Below are 21888 nucleotides of genomic sequence, written 5' to 3' on the forward strand. Positions count from 1 at the left end.
AGAACACGCAGAGCTATAGTCAGCAGTATGTGTAGCACGACCTGACCTCTCAACATTACTACATTGAAATTACTGCAAAGCAATCATGTGTGGCCTCTGAACCATTTGGCATTCATCCACAGAGACCTACTTGGTCATTTAGTGCTGGCTCTCTTCCAACTAATAAACTTCATTAAAAGGCACGCTAAGATGACATCAATATTTTCCATATAAGCAATTGCTACAGTGTTATGCCAAGCTAGTGCACAGGTCTATGAATAGCCTGTGGGCCACAATACACAAAAGGTTTGAAGACTCCTGCTATGACAGATGGAAGCTTTTCTTTTACTTCCATGCCATTTAGGATCAACTGAGTATTTCAGTTTAAGTTCAGGGGAATATCCCTAGTATGCTGCTTTCATGCCAAAGACAGGAACATACCTTGAAGCAGTGCTCTTGTGTACTCCACACGACTAGGTCAGGAAGACCCCCTCTGCAATGGCGCAGATCTTTGGAGAGCCTCCTACATACACCACTTAGAAAAGGTCCCCCAAAGCAAGACACTAGACTCTGCAAGTACATTAATAAAGAAGTGTCTTTATCTTGCCATTTCCAGTCTTGCAAAAGTAAGCCAACTTTATGCCATTTCTCTGATTTCTTCTTTGCCATTTGCTTAACACACCTCACATACTCCCTGCAACTAGCCTCCTCCGACATTCCCAGCTTTGGTACAGGAAAACTGGCAACAGGGTCAAAGAGTACTTCTATGGGCAGGGTTACACTACTGCGGTAAATCAATCTAAGTTACTCAACTGAAGTCGACATAGTTAGATCCACTTACTGCAGTGGCTACATTGCACTGTGTCGACAGGAGAGCACCTCCCATCGATGGAGTACACAAATCAATGGGAAAGTACTCTCCCATTGATTTAGTGTGTCTTCACCAGACTCGCTAAATCAACATTCGCTACATCAATTTCAACAGAGCCGATCTCATACATGTAGACATGCCCTAAGGACCAAAACAGAACACTGGTCTAAGCACTAGCTTAAGACTTGGGGGACCTAGATTGCCACAGAATTCCAGTGTGATTTTGAGCAAGTTGCTTAGTGCCTCGGATCCCCATTTGTCAGATGGAAATAACAGCACTTCCCTAACTTACTGGGGTGAACACTAAGTATTGAGGTGCTCAGATACTATTGCAATGGGAGCCATCCAAGTCCCTAGATGGCTAGACACAATTGTGACTTAACACTAAGGGCTGGATTCACAAATGGAATCTCTCTCTGGCCCAGTGTTGAAGCTGTTTCACTGTGGATAAATAATGAAAGAATCATTGGACCAGATTGAGAGAGAGCAAGCATGAGGATGACACTACAGGCTGATGGTTAGCACACTCAGCTGGGAGGTGGGAGACCCAGGATCCAGTGCCCTTCTCCAAGGACTTTTTAAAATTATTATTGCAAAGGGGAACAGCTTCAACAGGAGAGACTGAGGGGGCCCCTCATCAGAATATCCCATAGTTCAGTGGTTAGAGCACTCACTTGGAGGGTTTCTGAGTAGCAGCCGTGTTAGTCTATATTCGCAAAAAGAAAAGGAGTACTTGTGGCACCTTGGAGACTAACAAATTTATTTGAGCATAAGCTTTCATGAGCTACAGCTCACTTCATCGGATGCATGGAGGGGTGACATCACTTGGAGGGGTGACAGATACTTACTGAAATCCCTTCTTGTCCTCAGGTGGGAGGGAGACTTGACCCAGGTGAGTACCCTAACCAAAGTTATGGGGGAGGTGGATCTCCCCACTGCCCCGCTTTTTGCCAAAACAGCACAGGGTCTAAACGCCCTGAGAAGGTTCCACCGTGAGAATCCCAAGCTGAGGAAGGTGCCTCCCTGCAGCTCAAATTTAGGCACCTATCTCCAAGAGGAGTGGGGCTTAGCACACTTCTCTCCCCTTGACATCCCTCATTGGCTGGCTTATGCGAGAAGCCACCCAGTATGCTGACTTTTGCGAATCCTATTCTGAGATGCCTTCCTCCGCCCCCACTCATTGTATAAGAGCCTAGGCACTGAACTCAGGCTTTGTGAATCCCAGTGATGGTGTTTTCCACAGTATGCATCTGATGAAGTGAGCTGTAGCTCACGAAAGCTTATGCTCAAATAAATTGGTTAGTCTCTAAGGTGCCACAAGTACTCCTTTTCTTTTTGCAAATACAGACTAACACGGCTGTTACTCTGAAACCTAGGTATCTAAAAGTTAGGCATGGGCATACTCGGGGTCACCAGGCTTGGTTCCTTAATGAATCTAGGCCTAAGTGTGATAAGATGTTTGCTATTTTACCTGAGCCTGCTGGAGGGAAGTAAACCGGTCCCAACTAACTAGTGCTGCTGCTTTTCCCTCTTGAGCATTCCAGACATTGGCAATCATCTCTTTCAGGGTCTCTGAGGAAGCTGCGTACAGTAGCTGGAGTCTAGATTCAATGGCATCCCTCCTCTTCTCATAGAAGCTGTCAGTATACAAATCCAGGGGGAAGGCCTGTATGAAAATGGAAACACACTCCTCAGTAGCTGGAGTCTGACAATTCAAGGGCACTTGGAGAAATGGAGATTCTGAAATTGTAAATGCCCTGTTTTGAATATTGGGCTACAATTTAACTTGCAGGTTTAAGAGAAGTAATTTAAAAACACAGCAGTCATCGAAATCTTGATTTAATGGAATAGGTTACACTTGCACTTACACATTTAAGATTACTGCACCAAACACTAGCCACATTCAAGAGCCTACCTAACATACTGGCCTAATGAACCACAGCCTTTAATTAATAAAGAAGAGTTATTTCTAGGATCTTGCTAATTTAGCAATGTTTAACCTAAGAGGCTCCCCTTTTACCCATACATACCTCAAGGTCCCCAAGAGTAGCGAAGAACCTGGGGCCCCTATTGGTACTACTAAACCGTTCAGGGTAATAGTCTGCACCAAGAATGTAGACACAGAAGAAAATATTCCCCCTTGAAATGAGTGACAAAGAAAATGACAGTCTGGGGAACATGCATTTCCAGAAAGTGTATTGAAATGTCAAACATCACTACAGTCTGCATGGCACCGTGCCAGTCCATAAGATGGGGAGAGAGCAATGGTTCTATTTTTCTGTCTGCAGAGAGAACAAAGGCTCTACAGAATAGATGGTTTTTCAAGCAGAAAACTCCCAGCTCCCATATTCTCAGAGTTCCCTCCCCCTATCAGTTGCCCATCTAGTCTCTCATCCATGTGCTCGCTGCATAGTGATGATGACTGAAGTTTGGATTTCTGATTCACACTTTCAGAGCACTTCAGAGATCTGGATTTCAATCTTACTTCCTTTGCCGCTGCATGTGAGCTCAGAGCACAGTGTAGGAACCAGAAGCAGGGAAGGAAGAATAAAAGACGGGGGGAGAGGTGAGCGTTCAACCTCTTCTCTGCTGAGGCATGAGTCTCCTGCCACCTTTAAGCTGCATTAACAAATGAAACTTGCTACACAAAGGGCCAGGTACAAAAACGCTAAACAGACAGCGCTGTGTTTGGTTAAATCCTGAGACATCCTGGTTATAAGCAGGTTCTGAGAGTTTGTTTTTTTTTAATTGGGAATGATGTGTGTATAATAAGATTAATTTTATAAAAGGGAATGGATTTATGAAGGGATGAGCTTCAGTAGAGTCTAAGTATTGAGGAAAGGAACACTGGCAGAAATCATCGAAACTCACACAGACCACTCACTCACTCTATGTATGTTTGCACTAAGTTAGAATCGTGAAATTTGGAATATTCACATATCTGCCTCTGAACTCAAAGAAAAGCTGACTTCCCGTCAGAGGTCACCAAAAGATTAATTTCTAAGGTTTCAAGCATTCTATGGCCTTACATATGTATTAGAGGGCATGAGGCCTCCACTCTGGACAAATGATGAACATCAAAGGTCTTCAGTTCTAGTCAGATTTTAGTCAAGAACAATCACCAACGGTAAGTGAATGCTGCACACTAACTGTGCCTGCCAGGGCAAACTACTATCAACTAGCAATGAAGAACATTTCAGTAACAGGATACAACCTGCCATCAGATAAAACACTGTGAATCTAGAACAGACTTTAATAGATGTTTATCATAATTATCTCTTTTTAAACAAACCTTTGGATAGAGAAAAATACCCTTCACAAATACCTGATAAGAATTTCTGAAAACATCTGGTATGCCATCCATGAAAATAATGTCCCACATTAGAAGGCTATAGAGTGTACTAAACGTGGACCCTTCTCCATGAATCCCTGAAGGACAAAAATCACATTCAGATTTTCAGTCATGGAAACAAAGATATGCACATTTCAATCTCTGAGTAGTTAAAGCAACCTCACCTGAAATACAGAATAAAATGTTCAGCAAGAGCAAAGTATCATGTTCAGGATTACACATACACGCTATCAACAGACACTAACACTAAACAAAATGTAGTAAAATGCATTTTAATGGCATTGATATCACTTTCACAATTTCCTAAGGGTCTTTGTTTAATGCCAATATAATTGACTAAAAAAATTTAATCAAGGCAAGACCCTTTTGAAGGTTACCAAATAACTACATTTTGGACATTTCAAAGCCTTAAGAATCTTGTCTATTACCCAAAACAAGCTACACCGAAGGTTGGCTGCTCCACTCCATTTTAAAGGGGATTTCAAGGAAGTTTAGTTTCATGGCTGTCAGCACACACTATCTTCGTGTAGACAAGAGTAGGGAATCTGGCAACACCCACTAATACACCATGTAGCATGCATGATGTCACTTGCTGCTCCACCATTCTCTATAACTTCCTCACTGATTCACTGGTCCAACAAATGCTTCACTTGGTTCCCCACTCCATTGTTTGGATCTCTGGCTATGATGAGAGTTTTTACAAAGCCTGACTTCTTGGTTCTCCACTAAGACACAATATTTTTAATGGCTGCCTACTCTGTTATACTACACTCAGATTTTTAGTGCCAAGATACAGATAAAACAACAAAAAGATTACTAGTCCCCTAATCCTTCTGAAACTGTGGGGATTATGGTAAATTTCACAAAGTTATGAGCAACTGAAAACAGAATAAAGGAATCTGTTATGTGACATTAACTAAAGCAGTTGCTGATGCTCTTGCTATAACAGAAGTATGTATGTCTACTGTTAATTGCAGTGACCCTGAAATGCCAGAAGACTAGGAAGAGATGATCATCTAGTCTAGATAATCATAATGGGATGTCTATAAAATCCTTTTCTATACAATTTCCTCAGTGGCACTCTTGCTCCTGCTGGCACTCAGTCACTTACAGTTACAGCTTTTGGAATCCCAAACTCCTACACATGCGTGAATTACACTATTTTAAGTAAAAGCCTATTGATCTGAAAGACAAGATGAGAAACTTCCAATGCACTGGGAGATCTAGAAAGATAAAGGAATATTTTTTTTCCATTTCAAAACGGCAACTGGGATGTGGAGGAGAAAAGGAATCAAAGTCCAGGAGAAAGGCTCTAAAGTCCAATTTCCAGCTACTTTTAGGAAGGAAAAAAAATCAGCACCGTTTCACTGACTTTCAAACAATGGGAGCATTAACTGCTAAAACTGGGTTAAAAGACTCTTTGTTGCTGATACTCCATTCCTTAACATTATTGCATTGGCATAAGAGAATTGTTACTATTACCCTGATCAAAGCCATTCTGTCTGTAATGCGTTAATGCCAGCTCCTCAACTGAACACATGATTGTGGACAGAGTGAAGTCTTCTCCTTCCTCTTGATCATCATCGTCCTCTACTAGAAACACAGATTTTCCCACCCCTGTCTGGGGACACATTTTTCCTTTGATTGTAACCTGAATACATCAAAACAGCTAGTTAATATCCAATATTAAAGGTGAACAGCCTTATTTAAGTATCTTTACCTCTACTAAGGGATACACAGCTCCCTAGCACTGCTTTTACAAAGAGACACAAACTTCCAAAAAACAAGTGAAATATTGGTCAGCTAAAAATAAAGAATTCATAGTTTAAGCTGCCATTTTCTGGACAGCCATTTGCTAATGGAGTCAATTTTTGGATGACAAAATCAGACTGAAATGGCAAATGTTCATAAAGGAACCACACTAGCACAGCTTGTGAGTTGAAGGGAATGTCAGAAGTCAGGATACAGGGTAGACTCCTGTCCCAAGTGAAGTCAATGACAAACCTTCCACTAATTTCACCAGGGACAGGATTTCACCCATAATATCTAGCAGGTTGCACACACAAAAAGCATTTAACTATGAAGTTAATCAAGAAGTAAATTCCTGCTCATCTTCTTGGCAAAATTTCCCAAAATCAAATATTAACACACCATGGGACTGATCCTTGCCCACTGAATACTGACGTACACCTGTGTACAATAGGTGTGATGTCCTACCACTATGGTTTGGTGTGCTTTACACGCACTGTGAACAGGTGTAAATGACTACACAGGGCAGGGGAGAATGAAGCATAATAATATCCATTCTAATGTAGAAGTTCCTGCCTCCAGTGGATCACAAACCTGATTCTACCAGTCCTGCATTCTCACAAGCCCTTCAAAGAGGGCGAATAAACCCCCAATGAAGTTGGTAATATCTACCCGCATGTTACATATGGAAAACTGAGGCCCAGTGAGATTAAAAGTCATTCAGTAAGTCAGAAGCACAGTCTGGAAGGGAGCCCAGGAAACTTCTGGACACAGACAGCAACGTTTTATAGCTTTACTGGTAAGCTGGGTCAGATCTACAGTTAGTATAAATCAGCACAGCTTCACTGAAATCAGTGGAGCTCTGCTGATTTATACCAGTTGAGGGCTGGGCCCATTGTGTTACAGAGTATGTAATACAAATGCAGTGAAGTACACACACACACAGTTTCCAGCATTACCATCCCAGTCAGAAGGAAAAGACTGCTGGAATTGGTAGGTTCTCAGGAACCAGTTTAACTCACATGTGTAACATCTTCCACAGTTATGACAGGCAGCTCCTGAAAGAGGCTCCTGAACTTCTTGCAGCTTGGTGAGTCTCTCAATCGCAGTGCACGTTGGTAGAGAGAGAGTCGATGGCCTGTGCGCACAAATGGATCTGACAGCCCTTTTCTAATGCACTCAATAGCCTAGGAACGAAGAAGATTTCAGGTAATGACCTGGGAAGAATATATGAGTCTATTTCTACTGAGCCTTAGGGAACATCTTATTTAAAGAGCACAAAGAAGGAAAGCAACAGAGAATAAAGAATGGTGTTAAAGGGGAATCTATTTCCTTTCTTACTCTTATTATACTGAAGAAACTCCTTTTAAGTGATATTTTGCACCAGCAAAATAGCAGAAGACAGTTTTAGAGTTACTAGAGTTACTCCCCATTTACACAAGTGAAACACGAAACTAAAATCTTCCCAAAAGAGTACTTGGAAATGATAACTTCTATTCTGTAAATGGATGCAATTAGAATGAAATATTTTAAGTGTCTAATACTTAATTCAAAAACTAAACTAAAAATGCTCATGCCATATACTTTTGACCAAGAAAAAATGTGGCCAGGCTTTTCCCCCACCACCCTAAACCACTGCAACGCACTTAAATGTACCAGCTAAGCAAACAACGACCTGGAGAGGATCAAAGTAATCCATTCAGAGTAAGTGGCGGGCAGGAACGAAGAGGTGGGTGCCACTGAACATGCAGGATTTAATGCATATAAGTCTTGATTCCCAGCATTGCTATCTGGTAGTAGCAGCCAGTTAATCTGGGCCAATTTTTCAACAAGGTGACCCAGCTATTTTAACAGCAGTTTAATTCAAGAACAGGTATGCTAGCTCATGGTGCAAATATATGGAGGGTAAAACTGAGCCCAGCATAGGCCCTCTGCACTACTTCAGTCTTACGAATGGAAAGATGGTCTGAAGGTTGAGGCACTAAATTGAGACTTAGGAGAACAACTGATGCATCCGATGAAGTGAGCTGTAGCTCACGAAAGCTCATGCTCAAATAAATTGGTTAGTCTCTAAGGTGCTACAAGTACTCCTTTTCTTTTTAGCAGAACTTGGCTCTGCCACAGACTTTCTGTGTGACTGTGGGCAAGGTACTTCATACTTCTAAGGGCATGGCTACACTTGCAGATGTAGAGCGCTTTGAGTTAAACCAGCCTTCGCAGAGTGCAGTAAGGAAAGCGCTGCAATCTGTCCACAATGACAGCTACAAGCACACTGGCATGACCACATTAGCAGCTCTTGCAACAGCCACAGAGAGCAGTGCATTGTGATGGATATCCCAGCATGCAAGTGGCTGCAACATGCTTTTCAAATGATGGGGTGGGGGTGGAGTGTGACAGGGAGTGTGTTGTGTGTAGGGGGGGGAGAGAGAGTGGGTTTTTGGGGGGCTGAGAGAATGTCAGCATGCTGTCTTGTAAGTTCACATAGCAGCAGACCCCGCTCACTGCCTCCTTCCCTCACACACAGCATTCCACACTAATGATTGCTTTGTCTCGGAGCAGATAAGCAGCCGGCTGTCAGAAACAGAGCTTTCAAAGAGCACATCCGCATTCCTGCAGCGATTCCAAAACAACGACAAGAGTGGCCACTTGACTTAAGGGGATTATGGGATGTTTCCAGAAGCTGATCAGAGTGCAGTAATGCAACACCTCGTTCACACTGATGCCCAGGTGTTTCAGCCAAGGCGTACCAAGTGTTAATCTTCTTGCCGAGGTGGAGCACCAGGAGCGTGCTAGCCGTGGAGTCAGAGCACTTTACGTGCCTTGCCAGTGTGGACGGGTAGCGAACTAGGGTGCCCAGGGCTGCTTTAATGCGCTCTAACTTGCAAGCGTAGGCAAGCCCGCAAGCCTCACTCAGTTCTCATGTAAAATGGGAACACTAATGTTTCCTTTCTCACACCTTCTATTTGTCTTATATTATTTAAACTGTAAACTATTCAGGGCAGAGACTCTCTCTTACTATGTGTATATATAGTGCCTAGCAAAATTGGACACTGATGAAAGTCAGGATTTGTAGGAGCAACTATAACACAAACAACAACAGATCAGCTGCCAGGCAGCTACAGCCAGTCTCAGCTCCATCTGCAAACCAGGGAGAGAGATTTTGCACCAGCTCTGAGTGGGCTGATGCAGATGGGGTAGGAGAAGGGCAACTGGGTCACACTCAGACTTTGTCTACACTGTGGCAGCACGGAGGATATGTGTAGCTCCAAGCTGCAGTGAACAGCAGGCTGCATCCACGCTGCAATGTGTAGCTATACACATCAGCAAAAATCTCGGGGGGGGGGGGGGGGGGAAGGAGGGCAGCAGGGAAAGGCTCTCACAGCAGGGAGCTGCAAATCCTTTCTCCACTGCCTCCCCTTGTCAGAGCCTTTCCCACGCCTATCAGCGGGGAGGCAGCAGGACACTAAACTGCTAAAAACAGTGTAGGCGAGGCGGTGCTGCTGCTGCACACAGAGAGCCATGTAGTGTATATACCTCAAGGTTATGGTGTGTCTTCACTCACCAAAGCAGTGCCTCACCAGCTACACTGCTATGTATATCATTGCTGGGGGTGGGAGGGTGCCGTGCATGTATTCTTCACCCCACCGTAAATGTAGACGTAGCCTTAGGGTGCTGAGCCACAAAATTTGGAGCACACAGACTTCTGCTGCTGGCTGCTTTACCACAGTGATGTCTCATGCACCAATAGCAGCACCTGCTTACTGAAAGTAGGTGGAAGTCAAAGGAAGACCCAGACCTGCAAATTGGTGCCACTGGTTCCACCACAGTCTGCTGCAAATGTCTGCCGAAAAGTGCTGGAGAGTTCTGTAAGGTCTTATATAATCATTACATCCAAACATGCTATGCCATTCCCAAGCTGTTACATTTCTCTCCCTTGGCCACCTGCCAACTAATCACTTAGAAACCCAAGCACTAGTCTCCATGGACACGGTGTCTCTGAAAGCCTGAATTGTATCAGGCAGCTAGAAACTGGCAAGTTTACCCACTGCACAATTAATTTGCTTTTAGAAACTCACCCCATGGAGGGGCAAGGATGTCAGGCAAAAGCGGACCAAATCCCTCCCCAATGTACTTCCAATACAGGCTCCAGAGTTCCACACAGTAGGGATAAATATGGCCCACCACATGTCCTTTACAATGCCTTATTCCGGATCCTAACTTCTCACTCAATCTGAGACTGATGGGCTGTTTTTTCTCTGCGTGGATTTTGGGCGTAGTTCAGAGTTGTGGCATGGGAACTCTAGGGCTAAGGCACGGGCAATGTTGCCCCTGGAAGAGCTGTTTGTGGGGAGTGATTCTGGGACCCCTAGATCTAAAAGCAGGAATCTCTACTACTTGAGCTAATGGACCAGGTGACTTATGAGGAGAGGCTGAGGGAGCTGGGATTGTTTAGCCTGCAGAAGAGAAGAATGAGGGGGGATTTGATAGCTGCTTTCAACTACCTGAAAGGGGGTTCCAAAGAGGATGGCTCTAGACTGTTCTCAATGGTAGCAGACGACAGAACGAGGAGTAATGGTCTCAAGTTGCAGTGGGGGAGGTTTAGATTGGATATTAGGAAAAACTTTTTCACTAAGAGGGTGGTGAAACACTGGAATGCGTTACCTAGGGAGGTGGTAGAATCTCCTTCCTTAGAGGTTTTTAAGGTCAGGCTTGACAAAGCCCTGGCTGGGATGATTTAACTGGAAATTGGTCCTGCTTCGAGCAAGGGGGTTGGACTAGATGACCTTCTGGGGTCCCTTCCAACCCTGATATTCTATGATGATGATGATGATGATGAAAGTGGTAGCAAAGTCAAACCTCTGTTCGTAGTCTAGCCACTAAGAGGGCACAGAGTGTATGTCTACCCTGCAGCTGGGAGTGTGCCTTCCACCCTTGGGTAGACAGACTGGCACAAGCTCAGCTTTAGTAAGTACACTAAAAATAGCTGTGTGGAGGTTGTGGCATCAGCAGAGGCTCGTAGGCCAACCGTGCTCAGGCCCAAGGGATCAGGTCGGTCCAAGCTCAGGGAGCTAGCCTGAACCTCAGTCAGTGCCACAACAGCTACACTGATATTTTTAGTGCTCTAGCTCAAGCCAAGCTAGCAGGAGTCTGTCTCCCTGGGTTGGGAGACACATACCCAGCTGCTGTATAGTGTAGATATAGCTAAAGAGCCACACTGGCTTCCACTTGCCAAAAGTTCTGCCCCTCACGGAGCAGCAAGTAACAAGGCCAGTTCTCTCTGGGCTTTACTAAATTTAACCCTTTGGTGTGCCATTTTTCAGGTAATAGTAAGTTTACTATCTATTGGTAACACTCTTCTTATACCATTTCTACTAGACGTTCAGAGCACTGAGCCCACTATTCTCTGGGTTGTCTAGTGCAGGCCCTATTGTGGTGCAGCAGACTAGGCAACATACCAGGCCAAACAGTGTTAATTCAGTTTGTGAGATTGCTTCTTTTGGCACCTCAGGACTCTGCCATGCTTCTTCACAGCCCAGGCTCCGTCTACACGTCACTCTGGTATGACGGCACTTATCTCCCACAACCTCTCCAAAAAACCAGAAATCCTCTAGCGAGTGAAAGCACATGGATAAGCGGCCTGGCAGACTTACAGGGAAAGAAAATAAGGCATCCAAGCCTGCCCTGAGGTAAAAGTTACCCCTGCTCCCCATCAGGAACAGTCTATCTAACAGCTCCCACTATATATGCTAAAATAGCTCCTTGCCTGAGGAGGAGCTAAAGAGGCCTCCTTTCCAGCTGCCTCTCCTCAACATGGGGGCAGAGATTTTAACAGGAATACCCCCCTCCTCTGCAAAGGCTCTCCCTGCCTCTCTGTGGAGCAGCCTACCAACCTAGTGCTCCTCCACCCCCCAATGTCGCCAATATAGCCCAGTGATCAGAAGAGAATGGGTTAACACTGACCTGAGCTGCTATAGTTTGCCAAGGGGAGAGAGGGGTGCTTCCTTTTTCAATTGAGTGGATTGCGGATTGTTGTGATAGCGAGGATTAAGAAAGCTGTCCCCTGAAATTGTGGGATACTTCTGGCTGACTCCCAGGACCGGAGTCAAGCGGGGCTGCATCTACAGTGCAAAGCAACAGGATTCGGGCCCTGGGTCACAGCTTAACTCAAGCTCAGACCCACCAACCCTGCAAGGTTCTGAAACCATGGGTTAGCACAATTGCAGTGTAGATGCCAGGGGGATTAAACTTGAGCCCGGGCTTATGCTGTAGTGTAAACATACCCAAAAACAAGTCCTACTGCACAAGAGAAGCCTATCAACTACCCTTGGGAACAGATCCATACAAAGCACTGATGGCAGGTGTAGACTACAAATTTTACATCAGCTCAGCTCCACCAATGCAGCTGTGCCACTGTAATGAATCTGGTGAAGACATCTAAACCGATGGGAGAAAGCTCTCCCAACACCTTAATAACTTCACCTCTGCTCTCCTGCCGACGTGGCATGGTCTACATGGGAGGTTAAGGTATAACTACGCTGCTCAGGGATTTAGATTTTTCACACTGAGGAATGTAGTTATACAGAAGTATGCAGTGTAGACCAAGCCTTAGCCTCTTACAGTGCCTTCCCAGCACTCCTGCTCATATGAAATACAAGCACAGTGTTTTTTAACACCTAGCTAGTACTGTTCTCCAGTGGTAGAGCATGCAGTTAAGGGATACCTGCTCAGTGCGTTTCAAGTGCTGGTGTAAATTCAGAGCCAGTCGATCCCACCATCGTCCTCTGCTGTCTATACAATACACTTCCTGAGACAAAAGATTCTGCAGCTCTTCCACGGCCTCCTACAGCAATGCAAAACTCTTCTATTAGATGACACAGCAAAGCAAGCTGAAGCATCATTATACAATTAAGCCAGTTACATTGCCCATAGCGCTGTAGTAACACAGTACTATTATCCTTCCACGTGTTTTGCCTCCTCCTCACTGGCTAATTTAACTCTCAGCAATTCTCAGCTCGAGTCCTTTTTACCCTTAACATCCCTTTCTATAACAGCTCCTATGAACATAGAGAGAGTCATTTAGACTTACAGGTCAACTGCAAAGAGGAAAATGCTTTTTCCCTATTTTACTTCTTTACGATATACAAAGAAGGTCTGAAAATTGCTTGCTTGTTTTTTGGTTAAAGAGGTTTTCCTGGTGTTTTTCTTTCTATTATAAATTTATGTTCCATGGTAGGGAACTCTTAAGCTGGAGATTCTTAGTCCTCAACTGAAGAGGCAGAGCATTTCAGAGTCAGCTTTCCCTCTCACCCTCAAGAGTATGTCTTTACAAGGGGTTAACAAAATCCAGTGAAAAGGAGGTATCTTTAAACAGTCTAAATAACAACCCCTCAGTGTTAGACTCTTGCCATGTAATAATCCCCAATTGGATCGGCAGCCTTCCACAGAGTCTTCCAGCTATAACAGCGAAGTCAAAACCTAATGCTATGCAAGAAAAAAAAAAGTGGAAAAAAAATGTTGAAAAACCTCTTACAGGCCTTATAGCTCCTAATGCAGGAAGAAAAATGGTACACTGTTTTTTTCTTCATAGGTTACCTTTAGGCAAAGCTGCACAAGATCCTATCATCTCTAAAGCTACACAACAGATAAAAACATCATTGACTATTCAATGTCAAATCCTTCTACAATATTCCTGTGAACTGTATCATTAATGAGGTCTGACACTGTGCAGTTCTAATGTATTAAGACTGCCACCCACGGAAAATGTAGGGATTTTATATCTGAGAGCCAGCTATAGTAATTTCATTACAGAAAGATTAGCAATTAAAAATGAACCACAGTCTTGCACCACTGCTTTACCTCATACATATGAAGTCTCTGCAGTATTTCAACCCCTCGAGAGAGGATCCTTGTATACATCCACCCAACCGTAAAATGTCGCAGATACTCAGGTAAGTCTCTATGGCATCTTAAAAAAAAGAACACATCAGAGATCATTAAAATAGGAATGACTATCCAAATCATTCAGACTCTTTCTTACAAAGCACACAAATAGTCAAGTGCTTATAAAAACAAAACACATGAAATATATTTAAAAATGCAGTAAAAAGAATATTAAGGTTGCAAAGTCTACCACTCCAAAGTTAGCACGTGACAGAATTAAGGTGGCTGGTGCAATGGTTTAATATTAATATTTTGGCAGCCACGTCCTTTGGTTCAACCACCAGTGAAACTAAAGATTCACAGATCATAGGGTCAGTTAAAAGAAAATTTAGTTCCATCATCTTTTTTGTTTGTTTTCTTTTTTTGTTTTTTACTTACAGGTGTTCTCTACCAAGACAGAAGGTCAGCTAGCAGACAAACAGCTGGACAAAAGGTCACTGTCTGAAATAGCTTTTCCTGTCCTAACAAATGTATTTAACTTACAGATATTAGCCATCTTTTTTTGATGGCATATACTATTCAAGGGCATGATCTCACTGAAGGGAAATTTTGCCACTGTCTTCAACAGGAGAAAGATCAAGCCCCCAAATGACCCTCCATGAATATGAGGTTAAGTCAGTTGCCATGAGAGTGAATATGATGGCAACCACAGGGCTATGATTTTCAACGTATCATCAAGCTACCAGACAAATAATTAAAATGGAAACTAATGAAGGACACTTGAACAACAATACATGTATGTTCAGTTCTCAGATCTTTAGTAATGCTTCCTGAATAACACCCATTTGGAAGTTTCAGCAGATGAATACCGAGTATGTTTTCCCATAACCTCTGGAACATTACTTTGTTCTTTGTGAATTTTAAAAATCTACTGATTGCTGTTTGCCTAGCAGCCATAAAGAGAAACTAAGACAAGTGAAAAATAGATTCTTATTCTCCTTCATTTTGGCATGTAGAATATGGAGCTGTTTCAGTGCTTTATCTTTGTCTACCAATTCACTCTGCACTTTTACAAAAAAGTATCTCCAATTTAAACCATTTAAAAGCTAAACAAATAAACCAGGAAGTTCAAAGCTTTTAAGAATAGTGAAACTGCTGAATTCTACAGGCTTGGGTTAGAAGAATCCAAGCCTACTTCAGTAGGAGCTGCATCAAAAATGAGATCATGTATCTGCTAATTGCATGTGAATTTCAGCGTGCATTTCTGCTTTAGTACCTCAAAGAAGGATGATTTTTCAATTCATGCCAGGTTTCTTTTGCACACATATAGAGATATTTAGCTTCTGTCCAGTTCCCATTAGCCATTGCAATGGCTACATCATTTGACAAATGAGCAGCTGTAGCATATCTAACAAACAAAAAAACCCAAACCACAAATACAAAAATAAATATCAGGTACAGAGACAGTTTATAGTTAAAAATAACTCATTTCCTTTATACAATGTTATCTGATTTCCCTCCCACCCTCATCTCCCAAGGCATTAAAAAAAAAAACAACAACAACAAAACCAACCCCCAAGGCCAACTTTATTCCTGGAGTAATCTTCTGAAGTGAATGGACTATACATCAGGGTGCATTAAGTTTAAAATGTTTCTCCAGTATAAAACATTTATATACTGTTCTTCTCATTGTTCTATGAATTTATTCTAACAGCAGGCATTGCAATTTAATGAACAGCTTTCATCAGCAGATGACCATGAAGCAATGAGGTAAGCTACTTTGATTCAGAATGTAAGGCCACCAAAATTACAAATTTTGGGAGGCTTCTTAGCAGACTCTATATTAACCAACCACAAATATACTGTTGTGTGTTTTCCTCTGGTCTTCTATATGCCCTATAATTTATGGCAATAGCACCGATAAGTTGACAAGGTATAGCCAATAATAGTGCTTATCTAGAAATAAACACACGGGTGTCATTGCCGCATTTCACATGCTGTCTCCATGAATCAGTTTCCAGATAGCCAAAGTTCCTCCTACCTGATGAGATCTTCTCTGTCCTGGAAGATTGCTGTTTTCCTATTTACTGTGTAACTGGGAAACACCGTACGACCCATGTTTACCATAAGCACGGTGGAAAGCTGGCCTTGGCCACCACTAGCTGCTTCCTCATCCTCCATTGAATCAGTCAGTGAGAACAGCAGTAAAACTCGAGAAAATACTGCTCGGGGGCCTTTACAGACTCTGACAGACTTCCCAGAAAGGTCCTTAGCCCTAGAAGCCAAGCAAAATGTTTATCCAGATGTAATTTACTTCCAAACCAATTGTTATACAGCTTGATTTTCCCTACAGTATGAAGGAGCTTGAGAAACTACATAGCATACATGGTCTCTCATGAAAAGCCAGATATATGGACTTAATACATAGGAAATATAACATTTCAGTAAGTGAAGTGGAATAACCTGACAATATATATGCTCTACAAAAAGTAAGATTCTCTATCTGATAATGACTTGCTGTGTAACTTTGGACAAGTCAATAAAAATCTGGTCCTAAAGTGGAACACTCAAAATTGAAGGCACTGAAAATCAGAGGCCATTTTTGAAAATACATCCTTTCATTTCTCTGAGAATTTGCAAGACTTAATGTTAACCAAATGCTTTGAGATTTTCATATGGAAGATTCAGCAGAAGTGCAAAGCATTATTAATTATCATTATTGAACCTACATTCAAATTTATATTTAAACCCTTATTACAGGTTTTCAGTGAAGCTGACAGAAATCTGGACATTCAGCCTCAAATTTAAAATGCAGTCCCCACAATAATGTGCAATTTTTGCTGAAATACTGTAGTGGGGAACTTATGGCCCGCCGACCAAATCCAGCCTGCTGCTTCATTTCATCCGGCCGAAAGCGACCAGCATGTCCCTGCGGCTCCTAGGACCAGGGGCGATCAGGGAAGCTCCATGTGCTGCCCCTGCCCCAGCACCAGCTCTGCAGCTCCCATTGGCCAGGAACAGTGACTAATGGGAGCTGCAGGGGCAGCACCTGCGGGCAGTGCACAGAACCCCCCGGACCCTCCGCCTAGGGGTCAGACACACCAGCTGCTTCCGGGAGCAGTGTGGAGCCAGGGCAGGCAAGGAGTCTGTCTTAGCCCTGCTGCGCCACCAACCAGGAGCAACCTGAGGGTAAGCGCCGCCCAGCCGGAGCCCGCACCCCAAACCTCTTCTCCCAGGTTGGAACCCCCTCCCGCACCCAAACTCCCTCCCAGAGCCCGCACCCAAACCTCCTCCCACACTCCAACCCCCAACCCTTAGCCCCTTCCTGCACTCCAGGCCCCTTGGCCCCAGCCCAGAGCCCCCTCTCACACCCCAAACTCCTCATCTTCAGCCCCACCCCAGAGCCCTCACCCCTCCTGCATCCCAACCTCCCTCCCCAGCCCTGTGGGTCAATGGTCCCTGATAGAAAAAAGGTTCCCTATCCCTGCTGTAGTGGATAATTCTTCTATCATAGGACCTTGAACAGTATACAATCTTGTATATTCCACATATACAAAGGGCAGTCAAGGATAGAAGTCTGGCCATTATTGTGAATTTCACTGATATTTCTTTTCAGTAGAATGGTACTTCAAGAGTGTCTACAGCTACATTTCTTTTAATACAGTTTACAGATGAAAAATCCAAATAAAAAGAATTTAAACAATTGTCTAAATATATATCTATCTGCTAGACCATCACAGACTTCCCTGTATGTGAGAATGTAAACAATTATGGAAATGGTAATTACTCCATAATCCTAAAGATGCTATTATTTTAAATCCACATCCTGGTCCTGTGGAGAAGTAAAAATCTCATACTGAATAAATGGGTGGTGACAGTCCAATGTTGGGTGAGTAAATTTGTACAGAAATGTACATGCAAGAAAAAGTGCTTTAAGACAGATCAGTGGAACTTTAAGGTAGCAGTTTCATGTACAACTAAAGTAACGTTAGGAGTCTTTTGTAGTAAGCAACATTCTAGTACACATCTGTGCCACAGGCAAAATCCTGAAGCCTTTACATGAGACATGTGAATTTAACAGGACTACTCACCTCCAGGATCAAACCTATCTCATAAACCACCACTTACTTCAATAGTTTTATATCCAGCACCCAAAAAATATTTAGACAAGAAAAGCATACAAAGGACAAAGACACATTATATCACTTAACATGTTAAAGGGGGCATAGGGAGAGAGAGAGAGATGGGAAGAGAAGGAGGGAATTACAAGGGCTATTTTAGAAGTAAGGAAACTCAATGGGAACAACCATCCCCCAGCAATATAGAAGCTTTAGCCTTCTCTCTTAATAATATGAAAATCAAGAAAAAGGAAGGCAAAGACACATGTAAATAATAGTGGAACCTATAATGGAAACAGCAAGAAGATGACAAAAATCTAGGGCATTTCCTGTATTTATTTAAAGGTGTCTGTCTCTCAGGATTTAAGACTTCCAGAAAAAGATTCTACAGATTTTCCCAGTAATGAGAGCAAGTCCAGAAGGCACAAATAAACTCGTTGAAAATAAATGTATACACTGATTCTTTTAAAACAGATGCTAACAGATCCTACCCAGCTCACAAGTGTTACTGTAATTGAATTTCTTTTGCTATCAGCCACAATTACACAGTTACACGGGTTTCCACAATTCCTTACTCCTGAGGGTTTCCAAAAATGTAATGCAGTGCAACTCTCAAAAGAGTCTTTCAAGTTCTTATTTTAGTAATTTTATTGTTATATTTTTACTCTCCCCCGCCTTATTCGTAATTACTCTTGCAAGCTTCAAAATAACATTTCTGAACACAGGCTCAGTCCTGCCAATCACAGAAGCAGTTCTATGAAGTTCAATGGCACTGCTCACATACATAAACGTTTGCACTATCAGGGCCTATCTTTGCCCTTTTTTGTTTGGACAGTGTAGATTCCTCCCACCCCACCTCATGTTTTTTGAGACCAAGCTAACACTGAATCTTGTGATATAGTGGTAATACCCACTACAAAGTAGTAACCCCTTCCCAGGGTGCCTTCCTCGTCACTAAGGGCATGGCTATACTGGAAACTTCAGAGCGCTCCCGCGAGAACGCTCCCGCAGCAGAGTTTTGAAGTGCAAGTGTAGTCACATGCGAGCGCTGGGAGAGAGTTCTCCCAGTGCTCCTGGTAATCCACCTTCACGAGGGGATTGGCTCCCAGCACTTGGAGCCTGTCTACACTAGCGCTTGAAAGTGCTCAGACTTGCTGCGCTCAGGGGGGTGATTTTTCACACCCCTGAGCTAGCAAGTTAGAGCACTATAAAATGTAAGTGTAGACAAGCCCTAAGTAATTCTACCTTAGGCAAGGTTGCCTTACAGGATTTTTTTTCTTCCCCAGGTTAGCCCATTACATTTGGCAAAGTCAAGTTTACCAACCTGGCATTGCTAGCTTCATCTTTGTGTCTTCTAACTACATTGCCGAGGATTCACATTCTTACAGTTCTGCTTCATTGATTTTCTTAGGAACCATCAACCATATGTCTTGTCAGATGAGAAATCAGGGCTCTGAAGTAAAACAATTTTCCTCATCTCTGATATTAATTTAATGGCAGAGCTGAGAACAGATTCAAGGTCTCCCAATCACTAGTCCCCTGCTTTTAATCACTAGACCTCGTTAGAGTAAATTAATACATTTGTTAATAACTGTTGCTTAATTTGTGCTTCTCAATTCATTCTGTTCTGTTTCTGATATCATCCACTATTATAACCAAACCGCCTGCAGTAATGCATTAAGCAACATGACTAGCATCTATTACATGATATTCTGTCCTTCCCTCTCTCTTCCTCCTCTCCTAGGGGAAGACTGCATGTTCTAATACACTTTTAATAAAGCTGTGTGTTTTTATTAGTGAAGGTAGTCCAAAAAAGTGGAATGTGAAGACATTTGAGGTGGTTCTCACATCCTGCAGGTGTTCACTCCACAGTTTTGGACCAGGCCCCAAGAAAACTGTGCCTCCTCCAGAGACAAACGATGCCCTTGAGGCAGATAATTTCACTGTACCAGAATAGTGGGGTCGTTGACCCAAGTCCTTATACCAGAGCTTGAGGCAATCTTTGTGGTATCCTGAGCCCACATAATTAAGCACTTTGAAGAGAAGGACTAGGATCTTGAACTCAATGCAACATCACTTGGCCAGTCAATCAGTGTTCAGTGTAGAGAGCAGAAGACAGGTTGATGTACTCTGTTTGTTAGCTCTGGAGAATCACAGTAAAATTACTGGGATAGAACAAAGTACTGTCTATTTTGAGTGGTGTTTTTTTAAGTTCTCATCAACAGTGGTTAATTTAAAAAGATGAAAATGACAGGTAATCGGGATATAGTGAAAAATTCAAATAATATTTGGCAAATTTTAAGACAAAGTGTTGATCTTAAATTACTGTAAAGCTTTAAAAAATATTATTCTATAACTGATATCCACATTAGTTAGGTTAGAAACATTGCAAGATACAGCCTAACCAGACACAGCAGGAGAATGGCAAACTGTGTATTGAGGGCAATGTAATTCTTTATTACATTCCATTATATTGGAACTTAATATAAGGTGTAAAGACATTTCTTTAAAATAAAATAGGACCAGCATACCCAAACCACTGAGAAAAGTTCATTTGATAAAACAAATAATTTTTTTAGCCTCTCTTCGTATTTATTGGATTTCATATTCCTAAATCAAGTAAGCATGCAAATGTCAACCAAGATAAAAGTTCTCTCCTCAAAATGATAATGTAGTTCAAGTATCTAATATCAAAGACTGAAACTGAAATCTCATGGGAGGGAAATATTTTCAAACGGCAGTATTTTAAAACTGGGTTACACTTGACAAACAACTACATCTCCTGAAGACAAAGCTATTTTATTAGCAAAATCAGTCGCAGTTGCCAATGTTTTAACTGACATGAAATGCCATACCTCGGGTTGTAGCACTTTCATCTATTCTCCAGGCTAAATGAAGTGGAATGTTGCCTGAGTCAAAAGCTAGCTATTGTTTGCTACCATTAAAATATATTTAACAGGAGTGGGGACAGAAAATGTCATATTGTAAAGTGCTAACTATGATTGAATCTGCTTCTAAATAGCTAACACGTGCGCACCTGCTCCTCCCCCCCCCCCCCAAGTACCACAACACCACCACAAAACCTTCCTGGTTGTGAAACTTTGTATGATATTAGCTAACTTGAGTCAGCTTTGTGTTTCTTCTCCTCCCCACTCCAAAGAGGGGGCAAGAAAACATTTTGCTTCAGATAATAATCCTCTTTCCATAACTAGGCAATTCCAAATCTCCTCTTCAGCACTGTGACTGACTCTCAGTGCCAACTGGTAAGGGAATTACAAGAATATTCTTATCCCTCCATGTACCTTCTGGTTCACCAAAGATTATAATGTGAGGTCTTAAATGAAAGTCAGGGTCACGCTGGTCATTAATATTGCTGTGAAATATTTGTACAGATACTATGTAAGGACTTATATACATAAACACTGAAAACATGTTCCAAAGTCTGTATCAAGGCACAGTTGACAAACAGGTTTCTGTCAGACAAGAGATGTTGATTCACCCATCTCTCAGTTGGCATGTAAATTAAGGATTGTAAACCAGCACAATGGAAGCTTCATTTACATACAAAGTCAACAGGGAGCTGTGAAATTCTCAGGGAAGAAGCGGGACTCAGGAAAAAACAACTGACAGGGGGTAGGGTGGGGGTTACTGTGCCTGAAGACAGACAGTGAATTTGGGGGATATAAGTAGAAGGCAATGAGACACCTCAAAATCCTGCACTTAGGAAGTAAATGAACAGCATGTTTACATTCATGAAAACGGGATCTCAACTAGGCTTGGCTGAAACACTACAAAAGATAAGTAAGATAACTTCTTTAGACAGAAGATTATCCTGTTTAGTCTCTAGAAATTGTGCTATGATTTTCTTTTATATGTAACCAACCCTTTTGTTTCCATTATCTGTACTCACTTTCTTTTGAATCTCAAATCTTTGAGAA

At 42.5% G+C, this 21888-nt stretch overlaps 1 protein-coding gene across 7 annotated transcripts in view; it reads right to left on the bottom strand.

Annotated features, from left to right (window-relative positions):
- Window positions 1-21888, bottom strand: part of FAN1 (FANCD2 and FANCI associated nuclease 1) — a 44071-nt gene that overhangs the window by 2139 nt on the left and 20044 nt on the right. For 6 of the 7 annotated variants that reach the window (XM_084641846.1, XM_084641847.1, XM_084641843.1 and 3 more), the window contains 9 exons: window positions 15874-16107; window positions 15109-15240; window positions 13809-13917; window positions 12673-12792; window positions 6974-7138; window positions 5685-5853; window positions 4176-4279; window positions 2322-2516; window positions 421-549 (listed from right to left, as the gene is read on the bottom strand). In XM_084641846.1, the coding sequence (XP_084497972.1) occupies window positions 421-549; window positions 2322-2516; window positions 4176-4279; window positions 5685-5853; window positions 6974-7138; window positions 12673-12792; window positions 13809-13917; window positions 15109-15240; window positions 15874-16107 (1357 nt within the window). The remainder of the gene's footprint in view (window positions 1-420; window positions 550-2321; window positions 2517-4175; window positions 4280-5684; window positions 5854-6973; window positions 7139-12672; window positions 12793-13808; window positions 13918-15108; window positions 15241-15873; window positions 16108-21888) is intronic. The other variant, XM_084641849.1, reaches the window with a different exon arrangement.

Source organism: Lepidochelys olivacea, assembly GCF_965140295.1.
Source record: "Lepidochelys olivacea isolate rLepOli2 genome assembly, chromosome: 10".
In the NCBI taxonomy this organism is placed as follows: domain Eukaryota; kingdom Metazoa; phylum Chordata; order Testudines; family Cheloniidae; genus Lepidochelys; species Lepidochelys olivacea.